Here is a 26,374-nt window from a genome sequence, read left to right as displayed (position 1 = left end):
ACATTCACTCACTTCTCTCAATCTCTCTCCCTCACTCACACTCATTCACTCACTTCTCTCAATCTGTCTCCCTCACTCACACTCTCCTCACTCACTGCTCTCAATATCTCTCCTCACACACATCCACTCACTTCTCTCAATCTCTCTCCCCCACTCACTGCTCTCAATCTCTCCCCCTCTCACTCACACACATCCACTCACTGCTCATAATCTCTCTCCCTCACTCACACACATTCACTCACTTCTCTCAGTCTCTCTCCCTCTCACACACACACCCACAGGCACCGTTTTAATTGTAAAGTCTCTGGCCGGGTTTCTCGTGCTGTGTTTATTCGGATGACGGCCGCCAGAATGCAATCTGTTTCCCACTGTGCTGGTGTCACAAGCAGCTTGTAGCCTGCAAGCTAATGTAAACCCATCTGGGAGGGGCGCTTGTTCTCTCACACACTCAACACAACACAGGACAGGATATACAGCAAGGCAAGGACGATCACCAAAAAGACATTTGGAAGAAGGGGGAGGGAAAGAGGGGAGGGAGGCGATAGCAGCAGATACCATGAAGCTACTCCAAAGCAGATGTCTGATCGTCATCGTGGTTTATTCCTTGTTGCTGTTGGCCATTCCGTATTTCCTAGACTGTCACAATAAGATGCTGGCTCCCGGGGAGCAGCCCTTTCCCAAGGAGTGCTCGGAGGCTGTGGCCCCCATATCTTGGGGGGAGGAGGATCTGGAAGAGGATGTGGACGCCGGGGGTAACCTGACAGCGGGGGCCCGGAGCAGGAGGGGCAGGCAGCACATTTACATCCACGCCACCTGGAGAACGGGCTCCTCGTTCGCCGGCGAGCTCTTCAACCAGCACCCCGCCGTCTTCTACCTGTACGAGCCCATGTGGCTGATGTGGCAGGCGCTGTACCCGGGGGACGCCGAGAGCTTGCAGGGGGCCGTGCGGGACATGCTGCGCTCCCTGTTCCGCTGCGACTTCTCCGTCCTGCGGCTGTACTCGGCGGCCGGCCCGCTCACCACCCGCGCCGTCTTCGGCTGGAAGAACAACAAGGTGATCTGCTCGGCCCCCCTGTGCGGCGCCTACAGGAAGGAGCGGGTGGAGCTGGTGGATGGCAGGGTGTGCGAGAAGCAGTGTACAGCCAGGGACATCGGGGAGCTGGAGAGGGAATGCAGGAAGTACGAGGTGATGGTCATTAAGGATGTCAGGGTGCTGGACGTGGGCGTCCTCTTCCCTCTGATGGCGGATCCTTCTCTGAACCTCAAGGTAGTCCAGCTGGTCAGGGATCCCAGGGCTGTGCACAACTCCCGGATGAAGTCTAAGCAGTCCCTGGTCAAGGAGAGCATTCAGGTGCTGAGGAGCAAGCACAGGCTGGAGAGGAGCAAGGTGCCTTTCCTGTCCAACAGGGCTCAGCGGGCGGACGCCACGGTGGCCAGAGCCCTGGAGGTGATCTGCGAGGCTTGGAGCCGGGACCAGGAGCTGGTCAGGAGGTCGCCGGCGTGGCTCAGGGCTCGCTACCTGACCATCCGCTACGAGGACCTGGTGCTGGATCCGCTGAGCGGTCTGGGGGCCCTCTACAGCTTCGCCAACCTGACGGTCACGCCGGCCACCGAGGCGTACATGCTGAACATGACCCGCGGCGTGGGCTACTCCTCGGACAGGCCCTTCCTCATCTCCTCCAGGGACGCCAAGGAAGCCATCAGCGCCTGGAAGAAGAGACTGAGCCTGGGGCAGGTCCAGCAGGTGGAGCAGGGCTGCCAAAGGGCCATGAAGGCGCTGGGCTACCGGCCAAACAACACGTAGGAGCGGCTGTCCCTGCAGCATCTCAGAGACTTGTGCACCCAGGTAAAAAACACAACACAAACTCTCGTGTAATTAGCGAAGGCTTCTTCAACTGTGACTTAAAAGAACCCAAGGACTAGGTTGCAAAGCAAAAACTGTCTTTTCCCCTTTAGGTGATGCAATGACAGTTGCAAGACATGGGCTTTCTGCTTATAGAGAGTTGTAAGAGGAGTCGAAACCATCAGAACAACCTTTCACTTCACTTTATTTTGCCTAAGTGCAGGCAGAATAATAAGTGTTTATTCGAGTCACAAGTAGGCTTACATTAACACTGCAATGAAGTTACTGTGAAGATCCCCTAGTCGCCACACTCCGGCGCCTGTTCGGGTACACTGAGGGAGAATTCAGACTGTCCAATTCACCTAACAAGCATGTCTTGTGGGAGGAAACTGGAGCACCAGGAGGAAATTCACGTAGACAGCTGGAGGGAACGTGCAGATGCCACACAGTCATCCAAGCCGGGAATCAAACCCGGATTCAAATCAACCCGAACGCACAATCGAAGCCGTCAGATTGAGTCAGATTTTTTTGGATGGGAAGCTACACTGGTTATATCCCGGTGGCAGCCCCCCCTCCCCCCTCCCCCCCCCCCCCCCCCCCCCCCATCCCCCATCTCTACCCCTCCCCCCACCTCATTAACACCCTCCAGGAGAAACAGAAATTAAACAAAACACAAGATGCTGAAATGGGCAGGAGGCCAGGCAGCATCTGTCAAGGGAGAAACAGGCCTTTCGGTACACTATCTCCTGGCCATCCAGTCGGCAGGCACGGTTGCACAGTGGTTAGCACTGTTGCTTCACAGCATCAGGGTCCGAGGTTCGATTCCCAGTTTGGGTCACTGTCTGTGCAGAGTTTGCACGTTCTCCCCGTGTCTGCGTAGGTTTCCTCCGGGTGCTCCAGTTTCCTTCCACAAGTCCTGAAAGACGCGCTGTTAGGTGAATTGGACATTCTGAATTCTCCCTCAGTGTACCCGAACAGGCGCCGGAGTGTGGCGACTAGGGGATTTTCACAGTAACTTTGTTGCAGTGTTAATGTAAGCCTACGTGTGACAATAAAGATTATTATTTAATTCTCGAACAACACCAAAACACATTAACTAGACACTTGTCTCACCGTTGTTTGTGGGATCTTTCTCTACACATTTTAATTGCCATATTTGAATACAAATAACAATTGCCCTCCGGTGGAAATCTCGCCGCTCTATTTGAAGTACAACATGGAGATAAATATCCTGCCATCAATGTCACTAACGCACATTAACCTGGTCATTTATTTCATTGACATCTGTGTTGCCCTGATGTCCACAAATTGGCTGCTGTGTTTCTCCACATTAGCCGGGAAGTGTTTTAGAAGGCCCTGGGGTTTGTGAAAGATGTCATATAATGAAAGTTCTATTTTTACAATGAACGCACTTGGAAGAGTCATTCATTGTCAGTATCGAGAATGTGAAAGGTGCTATATATACATCCGAGTTCTTTCATTTTCAAGTGTCAATTAGGGAGGCGGTGACATAGTGGTATTGTCACTGGACTAGTAATCTGACACCCAGGCTAATGCTCTGGGGACCTCGATTCAAATCCTGCCACAGCAGATGGTTGAATTTGAATTCAATTAAAATCTGGAATTACAATTAATGATGACCATGAGTAGATTGTGTTTAAAAAAAATACATCTGGTTCACTAATGTTCTTTCAGGAAGGAAATCTGCTGCCCTTATCTGGTCTGGCCTACATATGACTCCAGACCCACAGCAATGTGTTTGACTCTTGAAATGCCACTCATGGGTAATTAGGGACGGGCACCTGCTGGCCTTGCCCGCGGCGCCCATGTAGGAAATAAAACATCATCATTCAGGCGACGTGGTGGTAGGTGGCATTTAGTAGATTTGATGACGTACAGTTGAATTAGTCTGATGTTGACCTGCTAATTTACAGTGTTTGGCTTTTCTCCACCAGTTTTCTCATATTTCTGATAGCCTTGTCACTTAAAACAACTATTTACTCAAAGATACGAATAAAAGGATGTGAAATATTAAAATTTTAAGTATTTAGCAACTTGCTCACTTCCTTGAGCTGAACACAGAGAAATACATTTGACACCATCTTTCTTCTTTGCAAATTTTACCATGTTCTTTGCAAATTCTTTGCAAATTCCACCATTTATTGTGAACATGCAAAGCATGATCTCCATGCATCACGGTTGACAACTAAGGTGAGCAGAGGAATCATTCTTGTTTGATATTTGTGTCCAGATGCATTTCTTAAAGAGGCAGCACCTTTCCCCAATTAATCCCCCCTCTTCCTCACCCCACCTCATAATTGTATTTTGTGTCATTTCCTTCATTGCTGTGTTGGACACGTCTTAGTCAAATATTCCACACTTCTTCACCAACATAGAACATTACAGCGCAGTACAGGCCATTCGGCCCTTGATGTTGCACTGACCTGTGAAACCCCTCTAAAGCCCATCTACACTATTCCCTTATCGTCCATATGTGTATCCAATGACCATTTGAATGCGTTTAGTGTTGGCGAGTCCACTACTGTTGCATGCAGGGCATTCCACGCCCTTACTACTCTCTGAGTAAAGAACCTACCTCTGAAATCTATCCTGTATCTATCTCCCCTCAATTTAAAGATATGTCCCCTCGTGCCAGACATCACCATCCAGGGAAAAGGCTCTCACTGTCCACCCTATCTAATCCTCTGATCATCTTGTATGCCTCAATTAAGTCACCTCTTAACCTTCTTCTCTCTAACGAAAACAGCCTTAAGTCCCTCAGCCTTTCCTCATAAGATCTTCCCTCCATGCCAGGCAACATCCTAGTAAATCTCCTCTGTACCCTTTCCAATGCTTCCACATCCTTCCTATAATACGGCGACCAGGACTGCACGCAATACTCCAAATGCGGCCGCACCAGAGTTTTGTACAACTGCAACATGACCTCATGGCTCTGAAACTCAATTCCTCTACAAATAAAAGCTAACACACCATACGCCTTCTTATCAACCCTCTCAACCTGGGTGGCAAATTTCAGGGATCTATGTACATGGACACCGAGATCTCTCTGCTCATCCACACTACCAAGAATCTTACCATTAGCCCAGTACTCTGTCTTCCTGTTATTCCTTCCAAAATGAATCACCTCACACTTTTCTGCATTAAACTCCATTTGCCACCTGTCAGCCCAGCTCTGCAGCTTATCTATGTTCCTCTGTAACTTGTAACATCCTTCTGCACTGTCCACTATTCCACCGACTTTAGTGTCATCTGCAAATTTACTCACCCATCCTTCTACGCCCTCCTCCAGGTCATTTATAAAAATGACAAACAGCAGTGGCCCCAAAACAGAACCTTGTGGTACACCATAGTAACTGGACTCCAGTCTGAACATTTCCCATCAACCACCACCCTTTGTCTTCCTCCAGCTAGCCAATTTCTGATCCAAACTGCTAAATCACTCTGAATCCCATGCCTCTGTATTTTCTGCAATAGCCTACCATGGGGAACCTTATCAAACGCTTTACTGAAATCCATATACACCACATCAACTGCTTTACCCTCATCCACCTGTTTGGTCACCTTCTCAAAGAACTCAATAAGGTTTGTGAGGCATGACTTCACAAAACCATGTTGACTATCTCTAATCAAATTATTCCTTTCCAGATGATTATACATCCTATCTCTTATAAACCTTTCCAATACTTTGCCCACAACAGAAATAAGGCTCACTGGTCTATAGTTACCGGGGTTGTCTCTACTCCCCTTCTTGGACAAGGGGACAACATTTGCTATCCTCCAGTCTTCTGGCACTATTCCTGTAGACAAAGATGACTTAAAGATCAAAGCCAAAGGCTCAGCTATCTCCTCCCTAGCTTCCCAGAGAATCCTAGGATAAATCCCATCCGGCCCAGGGGACTTATCTATTTTAACACTTTTCAGAATCGCTAACACCTCCTCCTTATGAACCTCAAGCCCTTCTAGTCTAGTAGCCTGTATCTCAGTATTCTCCTCGACAACATTGGATTTTTCCTGTGTGAATACTGACGAAAAATATTAATTTAGCACCTTTCCTATCTCCTCGGACTCCATGCACAACTTCCCACTACTGTCCTTGACTGGCCCTACTCTTACCCTAGTCATTCTTTTATTCCGGACATATCTATAGAAAGCTTTAGGGTTATCCTTGATCCTACCTGCTAAAGACTTCTCATGTCCCCTCCTTCTTAGCTCTCTCTTTAGATCCTTCCTAGCTAACCTGTAACTATCGAGCGCCCTAACTGAACCTTCACGTCTCATATTTACATAAGCAGCTTCCTCACGTTTACCAATGAACGTTCAATTATTGGTAATTTTTCTGGTGCAGTGCAAGTGAGGACTGAAAATTGGTTTGAGATTACCTAACACTATTTTGCACACATTAGTTGTAATTAACAAAGCTTAAACCTAAAGTTAAGATGAACAAAGCCCAGGTGGATCGGTAGCACAGTGGTTAACATTGTTGCTTCACAGCGGCAGGGTCCCAGGTTCGATTCCCAGCTTGGGTCACTGTCTTTTTTCAGCAATACTGAAGCTGTTGCTCTGCAATTCCCTCCCTTAACCTCTCCTCGTCACCTCTCTCTGTTAGTACCCACCTTAAAACTAATCTGTTTGGGACTGCCAGTGATGGCGGGTAGAAGGCAGCCACACACTGGAGGGCTCCTGTTCGGGAACAGAATTTTCGGTGACTTAATGCCCGGTCCCAGGGGCAACAGACGCTGCAAAAGCAGTAAGAAGGCACAGTGAGGTGAAATGTCCAAGTTGGGGAAAAAAAGGGCTGTGAAAAAAGTGGTTAATGAAAGTCCGCCGGGGAGTGGAAAGGTCAGCCCGGGGACTGCAAGGAAAATGAAGGCTGGGCACCAGGGGAGGCCGCATTTCTCACGGCAGAAGAAATTACCAAGGTGATGGCCGTGGAACTTGAAAAACAGTTCACAAAGCACATGGAAGCGATCAAGAAGGAGATGGGGGCAGTATTGAAAGTGCTGGTGGAGGAGGCGATTGCCCCGGTGAGGGAGGCGGTATCGAGCGCAGTGGCGGAGGTGCGGGAGCAAGGTGAGACATTGAAGGAAGTGGAAGAGGCATTATCGCAGCACAGTGGTCAAGTCCCCTCAATGGGGAAGGAGTTGCGGAGGCTGATAGAGACCAGCATGGGTGTGCGAGCCAAAATGGAAGACCTGGAAAACAGATCCAGGCGACAGAATCTGAGGATTGTGGGTCTGCCCGAAGGAGTGGAAGGCCTGAGGCCGAGGAGTATTTTGCCACGATGTTGGCGATGCTATTGGGGGAGGGGGACGATCCCTCCCGATATGAATTGGATCGGGCTCATTGGTCGTGGAGGCCTATACCAAAGGCGAGTGAGCCGCCAAGAGTAGTAACTCTGTGTTTCCGTACAGCGTGAAGGTGAAGGTCCTGTGCAGGGCAAAGCAGAAACGGGTGGTACAGTGGGCTGGAGCTGGTATACGCATATACTAGAACTTTGCGGTGGAGCTGGCAAGGAGGCGGGCTGCCTTCAGCCGGGTGAATAAGGCACTGTACACCAGCAAGGTGCAGTGCGGCATTGTATATCCAGCTAAGTTGAGGGTGACCTACGAATCCAAGGACTTTTATTTTGGGACGGCGGAAGCAGCGGAGGAGTTTGCAAAGGCAGAAGGACTGTGGCAGAATTGAGAAATGGTCGTGTGCCAATGTAGCCTCATGTAACTTTAGTTTTTCACTGCTGTTGGTGTATGTACTAAATGAGTCAACGCTATATATATTTGGACAAGGGAAGAGATGGGACTTTTATTTGAAATGATGGCTCTTTGGGGCTTGGGTGTGTATGCGGGGGTTGTGTGCTAAACATCCAGCAGAGGGCTGCAGAGCGGAGCCGCTGATTGGCTGTTGCGGAGAGAATTTGAATCAGTGCATTGCGGTCACTGTATCCAGAAGGTGTATCTGAGCAAGGCACCCTCCGTGTTCAAGTGAAGGCAAGCATCCAGCAGAGGGTAGCAGAGCGGAGCTGCTGCGGGGAAAATTTATATCAGTGCATTGCGGTCACTGTATCCAGAAGGTGTACCTGAGCAAGACACCCTCAGTTTTCAAGTGAAGGCAAGCATCCAGCAGAAGGCAGCAGAGCGGAGCCACTGATTGGCTGTTGTGGGGAAAATTTGCATCAGTGCATTGTGGTCACTGTATCCAGAAGGTGGTTTGTGGAGGAGCTGTTCTCAAGTGGCAGCTGAGTAAAGATCAAGAGGGAGGCTTGAGGGCAGGTAGAAGTAGAAAGAAGTTGAACTGTGATGTCACAGCCAGCAGGTAAGTGATTGGCTGGTGACTGGTAAGTAGTTTTTCTTTTCCCTGAGGTGTGTTGATAAGGTAAGGTTTTTCTATTTCTATTTTTTTATTGTGTAATCGGTAAGGAGCAAGAGCGTAACTAGAGAAAGGGTTTGCCCACTCAAGGGCAAAGAAGGAAAGTTATGTGTGGAGTCAGAGAAAATGGGTGAGATTCTTAACAAGTACTTTGCATTGGTATTCACCGAGGAGAGGGACATGACAGATGTTGAGGTTAGGGATAGATGTTTGATTACTTTAGGTCAAGTCGGCATAAGAAGGGAGGATGTGTTGGGTATACTAAAAGGCATTAAGGTGGACAAGTCCCCAGGTCCAGATGGGATCTATCCCAGGTTACTGAGGGAAGTGAGAGAGGAAATAGCTGGGCCTTAACAGATATCTTTGCAGCATCCTTGAGCACGGGTGAGGTACCGGGGGACTGGAGAATTGCTAATGTTGTCCCCTTGTTTAAGAAGGGTAGCAGGGATAATCCAGGGATAATTATAGACTGGCGAGCCTGACGTCAGTGGTAGGGTAGCTGCTGGAGAAGATACTGAGGGATAGGATCTATTCCCATTTGGAAGAAAATGGGCTTATCAGTGATTGGCAACATGGTTTTGTGCAGAGAAGGTCATGTCTTACCAACTTAATAGAATTCTTTGAGGAAGTGACAAAGTTGATTGATGAGGGAAGAGCTGCGGATGTCATATACATGGACTTCAGTAAGGCATTTGATAAGGTTCCCCATGGTAGGCTGATGGAGAAAGTGAAGTCTCATGGGGTCCAGGGTGTACTAGCTAGATGGATAAAGAACTGGCTGAGCAACAGGTGACAGAGAGTAGTGGTGGAAGGGAGTTTCTCAAAATGGAGAACTGTGACCAGTGGTGTTCCACAGGGATCCGTGCTGGGACTACTGTTGTTTGTGATATACATAAATGATCTGGAGGAAGGTAAAGGTGGTCTGATTAGCAATTTTGCAGATGACACTAAGTAGCAGATAGTGAAGAGGACTGTTAGAGAATACAGCAGAATATAGATAGATTGGAGAGTTGGGCGGAGAAATGGCAGATGGAGTTCAATCCGGGTAAATGCGAGGTGATGCATTTTGGAAGATCCAATTCAAGAGCGAACTATACGGTAAATGAAAAAGCCCTGGGGAAAATTGATGTACAGAGATCTGGGTGTTCAGGTCCATTGTACCCTGAAGGTGGCTGCGCAGGTTGATAGAGTGGTCAAGAAGGCATACGGCATGCTTTCCTTCATCGGAAGGTGTATTGAGTGAAAGACTTGGCAGGTCATGTTACAGTTGTATAAGACTTTGGTTAGGCCACATTTGGAATACTGTGTACAGTTCTGGTCACGACATTACCAAAAGGATGTGGATGCTTTGGAGAAAATACAGAGGAGGTACACCATGATGTTGCCTGGTATGGAGGGCGCTAGCTATGAAGAGAGGTTGAGTAGATTAGGATTATTTTCATTAGAAAGACGGAGGTTGAGGGGGGACCTCATTGAGGTCTACAAAATCATGAGAGGTATAGACGGGTGGATAGTAGATAGCAAGAAGCTTTTTCCCCAGAGTGGGTGACTCAATTACTAGGGGTCACGAGTTCAAGGTGATAGGGGAAAAGTTGAAGGGAGATATGCATGGAAAGTTCTTTACGCAGAGAGTGGTGGGTGCCTGGAACGCATTGCCGGCAGAGGTGGTAGAGGCGGGCACGATAGCGCCATTTAAGATGTATCTGGACAGATACATGAATGGACAGGGAGCAGAGGGATATAAATCCTTAGAAAATAGGTGACAGTTTTAGATAAAGGATCTGGATTGGCGCAGGCTTGGAGGGCCGAAGGGCCTGTTCCTGTGCTGTAATTTTTCTTTGTTCTTTGTTCTGAAGGGGATTTCTTGGTTTTCCTGAGACCAGGCAAAGGGGAAGGAGACCCGGGCGGGGGTCTCCACGCTGGCCAGTTTAAGCCGGCCAGTCAACGGGAGCGAAGTGGGGGGAGGGGCTGCGACCATCGGAGCCTGGTAGAACAGGTTCTGGTGAGTCTAGCCGGAAAAGTTGATGGAAGGAACCGAGGTTGGGAGGAGGAGTTTACAAGAGGAAGTGGAGGAGTCTGGGAGGGGGGGTGTCTACAATTCATGGGTGTCATTCACGGTACTCTTTTGGGGATTGGATAGCATTGAATATTAGGGGGAGGGATCGGGTGGTGGACTCTATATGTCAATGGTGACCATAGGTGATTCCTTTTTCTTTTTTTTTCTTTTCCCACCGTGGGAGGGTTTCTTTTATTTGATGCTTATATTATCAGGTGGGCTGCTGTTAGGGACGGTGGGAGGATGGGATTGTTGTTGTTGATAAGGGGATGACATTGTAGTTGTTACCGTTTACTGCTTGTTGGTGGGGTGTAAGCGTATTTCGCCTAGGAATTTGTTTTAAAAAGGGGGAACAAGATAAAACAATTAACAGAAAGATAGAGGATGATTTTGGTGGAAACAAATTATGCAAAGGAAGCTGCAATGTTTTGCATTTTTTAAACTGTCTGCCATAAGGCACAAGTCAGGACGGCACGGTAGCACAGTGGTTAGCACAGTTGCTTCACAGCTCCAGGGTCCCAGGTTTGATCCCTGGCTTGGGTCACTGTCTGTTTGGAGTCTACATGTTCTCCCCGTGTCTGCGTGGGTTTCCTCCCACAGTCCAAAGATGTGCAGGTTAGGTGGATTGGCTATGCTAAATTGCCCTGAGTGTCCACAAAAGGATTGGCGGGGTTACAGGTAGAGGGTGGAGGTATCGGGGTAGGGTGGAGGTGTGGGCTTAGGTAGGGTGCGCTTTCCAAGGACCGGTGCAGAGTCGATGGGACAAATGGCCTTCTTTTGCACTGTAAATTCTAGGAGTGTGATGGAATTCTTTCCACTTGCCTGGATGAGTGCAGCTCAAACAATACTCAAGGAACTCAAAACTATCCACCTCAAAGCAGCCCGCTCGATTGCCATCCCATCCACAGTCTCTCCCTGCCCCACTGGCACACAGTGGCAGCCGCATGTACCATCTACAAGATGCACTGCAGGAACTCACCAAGGCACCTTCCAAACTCACTACCATCTAGAAGGACAAGGGCAGCCGAAACCTGGGAACACCACCACCTGGAAGCTGCCGTCCAAGTGACTCACCATCCAGACTTGGAAATATAAACCCGTTCTTTCACTGTTGTTGGGTCATATCAACTTTCTCTCAGCTGCCATAATAATTGTACTGCCTCAGAACATCAGGAAATACAAGGGGAGAAAAAGGACCCTTCACCCACCGTATCTCTGATGTGGAGATGCCACCGTATCTCAATCTTCGAGTATTTTGTTTCTTTATCGAGTAGGGAATGCTTTGCTGCAGGGAATAGTTAGGACTGGGACAATTGCATTTCTTAAAAGGATCATGGGATGAATATCTGAAGCAGGGGAAATCGTAAGATTATGGGAGAGATCAGGGCAGTGGGATTAGTCGTGGATTACAAAGAACTGGCATTGACACAAAGGACCAAATGATTCTCTTTTGTGCTGTAAATTTCTATGGGTCTGTTCTAACACCATAAGCTGAGCATCCAAATATGCGGTGAGCACTCCCGCAGACTGTAACTACACAGTGCCTGGCACTCACACTGCTGGACATTCTTCACTCAGTACTTGGAGTCTTTTCTGGAATTTGATCAATATTTTTTAAAAACTGGTTATTTTGCAAGATTGCTGGTTCCATTATCTGAATTAATTATAGATAATTGTCCTATGCAATGATAACCAAGCCCTTTTGTATACTATAATGGAAGGAAAATACGGCAGATGCTGGAGATGTGAAATAAAAACATAAAGTTCTGGAAAATACTCTGCAGGCCTGGCTGCACTTGTGGAGAGAAGATCAGTTAACCTTTTGAGTTGAAAATGACTTCCTTGGAACGGAGGGAAGATCAGAATGTTATCTGAAAAGAGAGAGAGGAAGAACAAAACGGAAGGTTTGGGATAGGGTAGAGGATAGGAGACATTAAATAACACAAGTGTAGTGTGGTTGAGGCCCGGTTGATTGTAGTACCCTCAATAACGACGCAAGAGAGTAGAACGGTAAAGAAGGCTTAATAATACTCAGAGTAGTCGGGGTGTGGAACGCCCTGCCTGCAACAGTAGTAGACTTGCCAACTTTAAGGGCATTTAAGTGGTCACTGGATAGACATATGGATGAAAATGGAATAGTGTAGGTCAGATAGGCTTCAGATGGTTTCACAGGTCGGCGCAACATCAAGGGCCGAAGGGCCCGTACTGCGCTGTAGTGTTCTATGTTCTATGTTCTATGAAATAGTAATGGTTGCAGTAACGAAACAAAGCTTTTGTCCAGAATGAGTGTGAATGGCAGAATAAAGAACAGCTTTTATATTCACTTTGGTATATTTTTAACATTTCCCCATCTTTAACATGTCTCGGTTGTAGAGATTGGACTTTACTGACCTTCCACCACACTATGGGTGATACAGTGGTTAGCACTGCTGTCTCACAGCGCCAGGGACTCGGTTTCAATTACGACCTCGGATGACTGGCCTGTGTGGAGTTCTCCCTGTGTCTGCATGAGTTTCCTCCCGGTGCTCTGGTTTCCTCCCACAGTCCAAAGATGTGAAGGTTAGGTGGATTGCCCCTTAATGTCCAAAGGTGGGGTTATGGGGATAGGGTGGTCTTTGGCGGGTCGGTGCAGACACGATGGGCTGAATGGCCTCCTTCTGCGCTGTAGGGATTCTACGATTTGGTCATCACCCGATCACTCAAAATTACTCTGGCTGCTTCTCCCCATCTCCATTTTCCTTTTGTAAACAACTTTCAGTTCTACACAATACTTAGCCTAATGTTACTTTTAGATCCATCAGTCATTCCAGAGAGGTTCCTGGATCAGCAGAAAAATCAAGGGGAAAAATAGACCCTTCACTCACCGGATCTCAATCTTCGAGTATTTTGTTCCTTTACCGAACAGGGAATGCTTTTCTGGAGGTAGTAGTTGGGACTGAAGAACAATAGTTTTGTGATGAAACGGTTACTGTATTACTGTACCCTTATCATCATGTAAGGTGATGTCCCCTTTAAGACCGGGCTTGAAACCCTGGGGGACTCCGCCTCTGGTTCCGGCCACCAGGGAGCCGTATATATGGGGCCGCTCTTTAGGCGGCACCAGTAAGCACCCGTCTCAGCATCAGGCTAGTTCTTAGCTTATTAAGCCTTCTTTACCGTTCTACTCTCTTGTGTCGTTATTGAGGGTACTACAATCAACCGGGCCTCAACCGTCAGGGGAAAAGTGGGCTGGCTTTGTCCGCATATTTGGGGACCCACTGGGCATAATAGGAGAAAAGCCCCAAGCACCGTTTGGCTACGGGGAAGGGGGAGTTCCTCAAGGGGGCACATGCGGTCGGGGCAGGACCTAGGACCCCGTTTTGCACGATGTAGCCGAGGATGGCTAGTCGGGTTGTGTGGAACACGCATTTTTCCTTGTTATAGGTTGAGGGCTCGGGCGGTCTGGAGGAACCTTTCAAGGTTCGCGTCATGGTCCTGCTGATCATGGCCGCAGATGGTGACATTGTCCAAGTATGGGTATGTAGCCCGCAAGCCGTACTGGTCCACCATTTGGTCCATCGCCCTCTGGAAGACAGAGACCCCATTTGTGATGCCGAAGGGGACCCTGAGGAAGTGGAAGAGCGGCCGGCTGCTTCGAAAGCAGTATAGGGGCGGTCTTTCGGTCGGATAGGGAGCTGGTGGTAGGCGGATTTGAGATCGACAATGGAAAATACCCGGTATTGGGCGATCTGATTGACCATTTCTGCTATGCGAGAAAGGGGGTACGCATCGAGCTGAGTGAAGCGGTTTATGGTCTGGCTATAGTCCACGACCGTCCATTTCTTTTCCCCAGACCGTACTACCACCACTTGTGCCCTCCAGGGGCTGTTGCTAGCCTCGATGACCCCCTCTCCCAGTAAACGCAGGACCTCTGACTTTATAAAAGTCATGTCTTGGGCACTGTACCGCCAGCTCCTGGCGATGGGCTTACAGTCGGGAGTGAGGTTCGCGAATAGAGAGGGGAGTGCGACTTTCAGTGTCGCAATGCTGCATATCGTGAGGGGGGCAGGGGTCCACCGAACTTCAGTGTCAGGCTTCGGTGGCTGCATTGGAAATCCAGCCCGAGCGGGCGGGGCCGGGGGGGGGGGGGGGGGGGGGGGGGCGCAGAGGTGAGGGAGGATATAAAGTTTGAAACGAGAGTATTCGGCGCTCTGGATCGAGAGATCCGCAATACAATACCCCGTGATTTGGACCGAGTGGGACCCGGAGGCGAGGAATATGGTTTGGGACACGGGCGTGGAGTAGGCGCAGTTTGCGTGGCCTGAGATGGGGGTCTCTGAGGAGTCCAGGTAGGCCTCGAAGCAGCAGATCCAGTACTTAAAATTTTCTGTGGCCTCCGGTGTCCGTGCTTCCAGGTTGAACTTCTCTGGCTTGAGACCTGCGTCCATCTTAACGTAGTTTAGCTTATTAAATTGTAGTACCCTCAATAAAAACGCAAGAGAGTAGAACGGTAAAGAAGGCTTTAATAAGCTAAGAACTAGCCTGATTCCGAGACGGGTGCCTACTGGTGCCGCCTACAGAGCTTAGAGGGGACATCACCTTACATGATGATAAGGGTACAGTAATACAGTAACCATTCATCACAAGTTTATTTCCTATTTGAGTATCAAGATAGGGGAAATTGGAAACTCACAGTAGGCTGGGGGTGGGGGGAGAAAAATCACTCCAGGGTTGTGGGTGCCTGGAACACACTGCCTGCAAGAGTAGTGGAGGCAAAAACTCTCAGCTCATTTCGAAGGTATCTGGATCAACACCTCCAGTACGGTAAGCTACAGAGCTACGGACCAAATGCTGAAAAGTGAAATTCTTCTGGGTTTTTCAACTGGTACAAGTGGCCTCTCTTTACCGTAATGTTCAATGATTCTGAGAGACCTAAATTGTTGCTGCAACAGTAGGCACCTTAGTGAGACCGCAGGAATAGTGTGTACAGTTTTGATCTCCTTACTTAAAAAAAGGGTGATGTTGTATTAGAAGCAAGTTGGGCCTCTACCCATTAGAGTTTAGAAGACTGAGAGGTGATCTTATCGAAACGAACATGATCCTGAGCGGGTCGGGGGGAGCTTGACAAGGTGGATATTAAGATGTTTTTCCTCTGCGGGGTTTGGGGGGGGGGGGGGCAGTGTGAGGGGGTGTCAGTGTGACGGGGTGTCAAGAACTAGGGGAGACAGTTTTAAAAATTAGGGGTCTCCCATTTAAGACTGAAATGAGAATTTGTTTCTCTCATAAGTTAGTCTGTACACCCCAGAGAACAGTGGAGGTCGGGTCATTGAACATATTCAGGCAGAATTAGATATCACAGAATAGAAAAATCACGGCAGTGCAGAAGGAGGACATTCGGCAGTGACCCTCTGAAAGAGCACCCTACCTCGGCCCATGCCCCCATCCTATCCCCATAACCCCACCTGACCTTTCGGACACATTTGTGATCGGCAAGGGAGTCGAGGGTTATGGAAAGCAGGCGGGAATCTGGAATTGAGGCCACATCAGATCAACCATGATCATATCGTATGGCAGAGCAGACTCAGGCTGCTGAATGGCCAACTACTGCTCCTATTTCTTGTCTTATTGAAGAAGATTGTTTCCATTAAGAGGCAGTGATTTAGAAAAATATAGACTTTGAAATGAGAAGGACCATATCACACAATTGTTAAGATGCAGCCCACTTACGTTGCCCAACGTCCATATATATCCACAGAGCTGGTGTACTGACACCAGAATTAAGATATTTTTATGATTTTTCCCCCATCTCCCCCAGCCAATAACCCTCCTTCGTCTCATTAAATTGAAGTCCTGTGTCGCGCTGCAACTGTTGCTGTAGTTGAGATCAACTAACTCACTATAGAAAGAACCCAGGCTGATTCTGGTACTTGCAGCTTAAAAGCATCCAATGGTTTAATTTATCTGACAAAGAGTTGGAGGAGTTAGCACCCAAGTACTCATGTGTGTTCGTGATTCCCAATCAAAAGCTGATAATTATTAAACATAGATTGGTAAAGAAGAGAACACTTTAAATGCGATGAAATTGATTAGTAGTTTAATTCAGATTTTGGATAACCATTTTAATTCACAAAAAGAATATAGGAATTTCGTCTTGCTGTATTATTCTCTTCTTTTGGTTGGTTGGATGCAGTTCAATTGTTTAACACAAAAGTAGTGAAAGAGTTAACTTAAAGCCAGGACCTGTAAAACAATAGCAACATTTGAGGATCTTCAGCACAGGAGGCAGCTGTTCTCTTATAGAATCATAGAATGTACAGTGCAGAAGGACACCATTCAGCCCATCGAGTCTCCACCGGTCCCTAGAAAGAGCACCCTACTCAAGCCCACGCCTCCACCCTATCCCCGTAACCCCACCTAACCTTTTGCACACTAAGGGGCAATTTAGCATGGCCAATCTACCTAACCTGCGCATCTTTGGACTGTGGGAGGAAACCAGAGAACCAGGATGAAATCCACGCAGACACGGAAAGTGCAGACTCCACACAGTGACCCAAGGCCGGAATTGAAACCAAATTCCCGGAGCTGAGGCAGCAGTGCTAACCACTGTGCCACCGTGTCCCCCCTGTTGATTCAAATAGTTCCACTCCCCTGCTTTTTCCTCCATAGATTTGTAAGATTTTCTTACAAGGCATACAATGGCTATGGTATTTGGTGATGTTAATATGAGCAACTCACATCATTTCAGTAACAAACAAGTCCCTTTAAGAATGTCTAGTTGAGGCGACGAGAGAAAGGAAGGGTGTGTGGAGGAAGAGAAGGTAGCAAATTTACAAACGCAAAGGTAGAGTCTCCGTAAACACATTTAGAAATACAGTGGAAGATCAAATCATATAAATTCCACTTGTGAGGGCCAAAATCCTGGGCATTCTCTAACAAGGATCCAATTTTAAGTTGAAGGTGGACCACCCTTAAAAATTTTACAGATCTCTTCAATTAAATAACAAGAGGTTGTAACTGTTGCGCACATCAACAAAAGACTCAGTGCACGAGTGTTAACCAAGTCAACACAGGTAAAAGTAGTCCAGAATGCACCCCTGTTGACATGGAGTGATAATTATAGCTCTAATGATGATACAATTATAAAATGCCCATGTACAGGAGACCAAACTTTGACAGTAAAACAATTCTGGATGCCAACTTTATTTTTAAACAAACCCCTTTGATTCAAAGCAATTGTGTAATAGCCTGGTTGCTGGGGCTTGTGTATTTGTAGTTTCTGATGGCCACACATATGACAGTATCTTTTTAAAGTTGGAAAAGGCCAATCGGTCTAGATGTTTGTACTCTACTTGGTTGGTCACAATTTGCCCAAATGAATTAGAACGACCACTACTTATATAGCACCTTTCATGGCCCGAAGTATTTTATAGCCAGTTAAGTACTTTTGAAGCGTGGTCACTGTTGTGACGTTGGAAACACACTGGCTAATTTGCAAACAGCCAACCCCCACCAACCAAAAGGTGGTGATGACTAGATCACCCCATCACTTCCTGAACTGTATCCTAACTTGAGACAGCACTTTCATGAGGGAAAGCATACAATAATAATGTAACCAGTTGCTTATTGATAAACCATACAGTGTGTCATGTGAGAGTACCTTTAAGAAATGGATGTTTATCAAATAGCTGTAGTGGATGTAGCTTTAAGAAAGGGGTGTTTATCAAATCGCTGCGGTGATGACAGAGTGTGGGTGGAGCTGGGCTGTCTGTTTTTACTTTTGTTTTTGAGCTGGCAGCTACAGCGTGTGTTTCGTTTAGTTTTCAGAGTTGGAGCTGCATCCAGCCAAACAAGGTGTAATTTTGATCTCTCTCTGCACGAGAAGAATGTCTTCAGATCACTTGCTAATTTAAAAGTGATAACTGCTCTCAGTAGAGAATTTAAATCTGCTGTCTTTGTTAAAGAGGGCATTTGTCTTATGAATGTTGCTAGGAAAGATTAAGGGTTACTTATAGAGTACCGTGTTTTTTGGGGTGAGTATGTGAGTCGATAGCTGCTAAGATGTTTACTGTGTGTTTATAAAATGTTAACTGGACACATAGAATAAACATTGCTTTGTTTTAAAAGTATTTTAGATCTCTGTTGCATCACACCTGTAGAGTGGGCCCTTGTGCTCCCCATAACTAAAATCTCTTCAAAGTTGTGGATCAGGTGAACTCCATGATACACTTTGGGGTTCTCTAAACCCTGCCCCATAATACGTGTATAGGTGGCACAAGTGCAATGTGTGCATGTACAACATATATTGCAATATTCTTTTCACGCTGCCCAAAAAAGACTTGCATTATAAAGCCTATTTAATGACTTTGCAAAGCACTGAAAACCAATTAAGTATTTAATTTGGAAGAGTGGTCACTGTTGTAATATAGGAAGCCCAGCAGCCAATTTGCACACAGCAAACATCCACAAAGCTATGTGATAATGACCCGATAATCTGTTTTCACGATGTTGTTTCAGGTATAAATATTGGTAAGGGCACCTTGGATAACTCCCCTTCTCTTTGAAATAGTGCTACAAGATCACTGGCATTCAAGTATGTAGGAGGTAGCACAGTGGTTAGTGTTGCTTCATAGCGCCCGGGACCTGGATTCGATTCCTGGCTTGGGTCACTGTCTGTGCGAAGTCTGTACGTTCGCCCTGTAACTGCCTGGGTTTCCTCTGGGTGCTCCGGTTTCCTCCCAAAAGACATGCTTGTTGAGTGAATTGGACATTCTGAATTTTCCCTCAGTGTCCCCGAACAAGCACCAGAGTGTGGCCATTAGGGGATTTTCACAGTAACTTCATTGCAGTATTAATATAAGCCTACCTGTGACACTAATAAAGATTATTATTATTAGATGGCGCAAAAAGAGAAAATACTACACCAAGTGCTGGCAAATGGGATTAGGTAGTCAGGTCAGGTGTTTTTCATGCAGACTCGATGGGCTGAAGGGCTTCCTTCTGCACTGTATCATTCTGTAACTCTGGATAATCATAGCTGGTCTGACAGCATCTGTACAGAGAGAAGGGAGCTAATGTTTTGAGTCTGGATGACTCTTTGTCAAAGCTGGGCATCATCAGAACAGATCTGGTGGAGGCGAAGGAACTGGGAGGATGGGATGGAGTCCTTACAGGATGTGAAGGATCTAGTTTATCTAGTTGAGATAGCTGTGGGTGAGCTTGTAATGGATACTGCAGTTTACCGCAAAAATTGAGATAGAAAGGTCAAGGAAGGGAAGTGTCAGAAATAGCCCATGTGAAGATGGAATGAAAATGAAAATCACTTATTGTCACAAGTAGGCTTCAATTAAGTTACTGTGAAAAGCCCCTAGTCGCCACATTCTGGCACCTGTTCGGAGAGGCTGGTACAGGAATTGAACCGTGCTGCTGGCCTGCCTTGGTCTGCGTTAAAAGCCAGCGATTTAGCCCAGTGTGCTAAACCAGCATTGGAAGCAAAATGAATACATTTTTCCATGTCCAGACAGGAACATGAAGCGGCATCGAAACAATCATCGATGTACTGATAAAAGAGTTGTGGGATGGGGCCGGAGTAGGACTGGAACAAGAAATGTTCCACCAAGGGACGGGCAAAACTGGGACCCATGCGGGTACCAATAGCCACACCTTTGGTTTGGAGAAAATGAGACATGTTAAAGAAGAAATTGTTCAGTGAAAGGACGAGTTTAACCAGACGGAAGAGAGTGGTGGTGGATAGGGATTGTTCAGGACTTCTGTTTGAGGATGTAGCAGAGAGCCCTCAGACCATCAATAGAGGGATTGGACATCCATGGTGAAGAAGAGGGGGTTAGGATCGGGGAACTGGAAGTTGATATGATGTAGGGCATCTGAGGAAACACTAATATAGATGGGAAGGAAATGGGCAAGAGTAGAGAGTATGGAGTCAAGATCAGAAGAAATTAGTTTGGTGGGGCAGGGACAGGCTGACATGATGGGCCTTCCGGGACACTCCGGTTTGTGGATTGTGGGGAAGAGGCAGAAGCAGGCTGTCCGGGTTGGGAGATTGGAAGTTGTGGAAAGCCGGTCTCCAAAGGAGATGAGGTCAGTGATAGTCCTGGAAACAATGGCTTGATGCTTGGAGCTGAGTTATGGTCCGGGGGAGGTCGGAGGAAGTGTCTGAGAGTTGCCATTCAATACACCAGACAACAACAGACCCACCCTTGTCGGCGGGTTTGATAACAAAGTCAGGGTTGGACCGGAGAGTGTGGAGTGCAGCAAGTTCAGAAGGGGACAGGTCAGAATGGGTTAGAGGAAATTGAGACAGTCAATGTCACGCTGACTGTTCTCAATAAACAGATCAAGAGCAGGTAAAATGCTGGAGGGAGGGGTCCAGGTGGAGAGAGAATACTGGAAGCGGTTAAATGGATTTGTTGTGGGTGGCACGGTGGCACAGTGGTTAGCACTTCTGCATCATGGCGCCGAGGACCCAGGTTTGATCCCGACTCCAGCTCACTGTCCACGTGGAGTTTGCACATTCTCCCCATGTTTGCGTGGGGATGAAGTTGAATCCTTTGAGTACAGCACGTTCAGCTTCAGAGAGGGGAAGGTCAGAGGTTATGGTAAATACACAGTAAATGCTTGGGTTAGAAATGATGGGATCCATGGGACGGGAAGGGGTGGAGGGTCCTGGACGGCCGTTGGTATCCGAGATGGAGCTGGCAATCCTTAACACCTGAAAAAAGCAGAAGTTTCTTCTTAAGGCGTCAGATGAGACGAAGAATTAAATAAAACTGGGGACAAGGACAGCTTTGAGATGGATGAATTGGCAATGCTGGAGAGAGATGTTGGATGTGTGCATACGGTGGCGCATGGCACTGAGGCATGGATTTCAGGAGGCGACGGGGCCGCAGTCCGAGGAACATCGCATGTCCTGGAGACACCTGCAATCCTGGGTGGATTCCGGGCCCGAGGGGTGGAATTTGAGTTGGAATTCACGTGCAGTAAATCGGAGATGAAGACAATCGAGGAGGAAGGAAATATGGCTGTGAAAGGGTGTTTTGGTGAACACCTTGTCAAACACCAGGAAGGAAATGGAAAGCAGAGGTGGAGGACAGGGTGAAACAGACAAACGGAAATCCTGTCGGAGAGAAGAGCAGTATTTCTTTAGGGTAGGGTGACTCTTTCAAGCTTGTTCCCAGCTTTGAAAAAATGTCATCCAGACTCAAAACTTTAGCTCCCTTCTCTCTCCACAGATGTTGCCAGACCTTCTGAGATTGCCCAAAATGTAGATGGGGCAATGGTTGAATATCTTAACCGACAGGCGGCAAGTCCAGCATTGCAGCACTCTTGTAGTCCTGTACTGGAGTGTCAGCTTTGATTTGAGCTCAAGTCATGGGAGTTGGACTTTAAACCCAGAACCTTGTGATTCAGAGGCGGGAAATGCACAGCTAACAAGAGCCTGAGCTAAGCAAGATATACAAGAGACGTTTATTTTTGCATGCACTATACCACAAACGGTCTACCCTCAGAATACAAAACCTACCAACTTCCCTGTTTTTTTTTCATATAAAGTCAGCTTCTGTTAAGCAACTTGATCTTACTGAATCACGGGATGTTTGGCTTATTTTCCAGCATTCAGGGCTTTTATGAGCAGTAAAAAGAGGTCAGGATTCCAGATGTAGCTTCTCACCAGGTTTTGCCTCACCAGATGGTTAACCGCAAAGAGGACATTCAATTTTGAACTTCGAGCGGATTCTTATTTGGGCTGGATTAAAAGAAACATTCCTCCTCCACCCCCCCCCCCCCCCCCCCCCCCCCGGCGCCAAAAGACTGGTTCTAAGCAATGTATACCGGCTTCGGCTTTTCCATTTCATTTTTTAGGTTTATTTATTTGTGGCTCACACTTGTAAGGTAAATGACTTTCAAAAAGGATTGTTGCATAACTGGGGGATCATGAACATGAGAATATGTGCACTCTTTGTTTTAAAATGAGAACACAAACAATCGATTTCATATCATGGTACGGTTTTATCAATGACTCTGGTTACATTTAAAAAAAAATCAACTTTGCAGAACACAAAAGCTCAATCTCGGGCTATCGTCTGCTGTCCAAAAGTTGGCTTTCATCCAAACGATTTCCGAAACAAATAATGGACTTGTTTTGTCTCAGTTCATTGGAAGAAAGACAAACATGGTTTTCCTCCCTTACTGTAGTAACGCCAGATGAAGTGGAGGACGCTGTGCCCACACACAAGCGGTTATTTCAAGTGAAACCCTCGCAGAACATGAAGCAGCCTCTTTTTAAATTTAAAGGGTCGCCCATTTAAAGCAGAAATGAAGAGAACTTTTTTCACTCAGAGGGCACATGACCCTTTGCACCCCTTCCTGAAAAGGTGGTGGAATCCGAGATTTTTGAATATTTTTAAGGCAGAGGTTGGACAGATTCTTTGCCAAGAAAGATGGGAAATGAGTTATCGGAGCTAGAAAGGGTGCAGATTTGAGGGAATTATCAGATTGGCCATGACCTTGTGAAATAGCAGAACAGGCGAATGGCCTACTCCTGCTCATATGTTTTTATGTTTTACTGTTACAAGACTGAAAGTAAGACCCTTCTGGATCATTAACTATTTATTCCCTCAGAGGAAGCTAAGCCAGGTGCTTCCTAATGTCATTATTTAAAAAAAGAGTGTCGTACAGGCAGAATTTCTTTTTTTTTAAATTTAGAGTATCGAATTCGTTTTTTCCCAATTAAGGAGCAATTCAGCGCAGCCAATTCACCTCCCATACATATCTTTTTGGATTCATAGAATCATAGAATTTAGTGCAGAAGGAGGCCATTCGGCCCATCTAGACTGCACCGGCTCCTGGAAAGAGCACCCTACCCAAGCCCACACCTCCGCCCCATCCCGATAACCCAGCAACCCCACCCAACGCTAAGGGCAATTTTGGACACAAAAGGCAATTTAGCATGACCAATCCACCTAACCTGCACATCTTTGGACTGTGTTGGACCGGAGACACCCACGCAGACACAGGGAGAACGTGTAGATTTTGCACAGTGACCCAAGCCGGGAATTGAAACTGGGACCCTGGAACTGTGAAGCAATTGTGCTAACCACAGCTGTGCTAACCACTGCACCACTGCCACCGTCCACAGGCAGACTTGCTATTGTTAGTTCCCTTTATCCTGTGGAAATGGAAATCGACCCAATCTTCAAAGCCAAGATGACACTAGAGGCGAACATAATTACCTCACAGTTGGAGGCCTGTGGACACAAAGGATGTAATTTACGACCTCATGGCCCCGGACTTGGTGACGCAATGAGGCTGTTTGAACCTCCTGACATTTGCAATGCTGGAAACGTGTCCCGAGATTCAGCCAAACCGAGGCATCACGATATGGATCTCACCGTGCTGGGATCGATCCAGATCTGCATATTTAAATGAGCCATTGGCTCATTACTAGTACTAAACGAGCTGTTTAGGACTGCTCCATACAAACGTGGATCAGGCGTAACAGCACCTGGGGGTTTTCCCAGGCCATTGGAGACCTCTGGGTAGTCAGGGATAAGGTAGGATGGCCAACCTGGCACTGCAACTGCCAGGGAGCTCAGGTGCCAAAGTGGCACTGCCAAGGGACAGGGTGGTGAAGCACAGGTATGCAAAGGCCTCACAAAGGCTTGGGGTGGGGGGGTTAAGGCCAGGAGTCTTGAAAGGGGGTGGCCCTGAAATGGGGGGAGGGGGGGGGGGGGGGCGCGGTGTGGTGGGGAGGCCTATAAAAAAGGGGGAGTCCTCAGCGACCTCATAGCAGGGTGTCCTGACTTTGGGGAGGCGGGGTAATGACCATGTGTGCAGGAGTTAACATTGCCCTGGGTGTGGGGGACCCTCAAGGTCACTTAGAAACCGAGGCAGCCTTTCAAAAGGGCAGCCCAAACTCTGAGGAGCTGGTCTTGCCGGCGGGTTCAGCTCTAAGTGCGAAACTCCCCCAACGTCCAAAATAAAATGACTCCGTGCGGTTAAATAGAGGTGTGGATCTCACCCAAAAAGCAGGCGAGAAATACTCGCTAAAGTCCCCCAAAATTACACTGGAAATGTTTTTGTTGAATTCCGCCCAAAAGCACATCCTTCCACTCCAGCACAACACACTACATCAATTTGCATTTGTACTGTACATTATTATACAACACCGTTTGTAACAACTTTCCTCCATACATTATCATACAATATCAATCTTGCTGATGCAAACAACGACCACAGAATGTGAATGGTTTATATTAATTTTTATTTTTATGACAACATATACACTTGAATCTTTCTGTACCATGCATGATGAGACATGATCACATTAGTACATTAATCTTCACTGTGGACACATTAGAATTAGGAAAACTACTCAACTCACGTTTGGATTGGAAACACAGGGTCAAGTTAGCTACCATTTGACAAATGGACGCTAGTTAATTCAGTGTCATCTCAGGTCCAGGTAGTCTTGGTAATGCAACGGTTTAAAAGACATCACACTAGATTAAAGGAATCATTGTTTTTATGGCACAAGCACATGAACAAGCTCTGAAGTCAACAAACAGCAACCATTTAAAACAGCGAATGATAATTTGCCAACATGACTGACCTTTGCTGTACTGAGTACTGTTGGCAGAGACATAAATTTTCATTTCTATCGTGGACATTTACTTTTACCCCTCCCCTGCTATAATTTCTAATTCGCATTCTATCAGAGTATGAACAAATAATATTTTCTCCCCTCTCCTTTCAGGTAAAATTAAAGCAAACCCAAGACGTACAACAATCGGCATGGGCAGACAATCAAACCTGATCCTTCCACTCAAGCACAAAGAACTACAAAACACGGAGTCAACGATAGTGTCACCTGGTGTAGGTGGCTTTCTGAAGACCTGTTACGATTTACATCTTCAAATCTCTTGCACAGTTTCTGCATAGCAGAAAAATATATATTAATATTTATTTTCAAAAATCCAAGAACTACACTTCAATAATCACCAAGATGCAATGGGATCGGTTCTGGTGTGCTTACTACCCGCCTCAAACCCTCATGCTGGGGATGCCATTGGCTGGGGTAGGTGGCAAAGAAAGAACCTTCCTTCACACCAAGTTGGACAGACAGCCTGAAGAGAGAGAGAGAGAAAAGAAACACAGCTCATCTTTACAAATTTTTGTTCAGTATGACTGAGTGCACCCATATTTCTCCCCCAGTGCCCTGCCCAACCCCTGATCATCTTATTTAGTGTGTGTTGAGATTGGGCAGGAGATAAAAAAATATTTAACACATAAATCATTAAGTCTCTGTTGTTGCTGTTCCTTCTTGTGATTAGATGTACCTCTTTGCGCATTAAAGAGAGGTCAGGACGGAAATTGTGAATCATTTCAATTTCTTTAAGCTCTTCATGGTAGCAACGGCCCCTAGAAACCTTCACAGATTCTTGAAGGCTGGAAGACTGAAAACATTAGGAACCCTCTCAATAACAGGAACCTAAATCCGGAGTAAGATTTCCTTTTTCTGGGATATCTTCTAATTGGCCGCAGAGAGAGGTGTGACCAGAGGAAAACGGGGTGACAAATGTGGTTATAGAACTTTAAAGCACAGTACAGGCCCTTCGGCCCACGATGTTGTGCCGAACTAGTCTGAAATTAAGTTGAAATTAACCTACCCTCAATCATTCCAGTGCACTCCATATGCCTATCCAATAACCGCTTGAAAGTTCCTAAAGTGTCCCGACTCCGCAACCATAGCTGGGAGTGCGTTCCACGCCCCAACCACTCTCTGAGTAAAGAACCTCTGACATCCCTCCTATATCTTCCACCATAAACCTTATAGTTATGCCCCCTTGTAACAGCTACATCCACCTGAGTTGGGGTGGGGGGGGGGGGGGGGGGAACAAAACGCTGAACGTCCTCTATCTATCTCTCATCATCTTATACACCTCAATTAAGTCACCCCCTCATCCTCCTTCGCTCCAATGAGAAAAGCCGTAGCTCCCTCACCCTTTCCTCACAAGACCTACCCTCCAATCCAGGCAGCATCCTGGTAAACCTCCTTTGCACCCTTTCCAGTGCTTCCACATCCTTCCTAATGAGGTGAC

General features: G+C 46.9%; 1 protein-coding gene across 1 annotated transcript; it reads left to right on the top strand.

Annotated features, from left to right (window-relative positions):
• Positions 1–316: 316 nt before the first annotated feature.
• On the top strand, positions 317–25,646 carry chst7 (carbohydrate (N-acetylglucosamine 6-O) sulfotransferase 7). Its single transcript, XM_038818538.1, has 2 exons — positions 317–1,846; positions 25,030–25,646. The coding sequence occupies exon 1, from the start codon at positions 557–559 to the stop codon at positions 1,802–1,804; it is 1,248 nt and encodes a 415-aa protein (XP_038674466.1). The 5' UTR covers positions 317–556; the 3' UTR covers positions 1,805–1,846; positions 25,030–25,646.
• Positions 25,647–26,374: the final 728 nt, after the last annotated feature.

This window comes from Scyliorhinus canicula, chromosome 14, assembly GCF_902713615.1.
Source record: "Scyliorhinus canicula chromosome 14, sScyCan1.1, whole genome shotgun sequence".
In the NCBI taxonomy this organism is placed as follows: Eukaryota; Metazoa; Chordata; class Chondrichthyes; order Carcharhiniformes; family Scyliorhinidae; genus Scyliorhinus; species Scyliorhinus canicula.
This window is presented reverse-complemented; position numbering and strand designations above follow the sequence as displayed.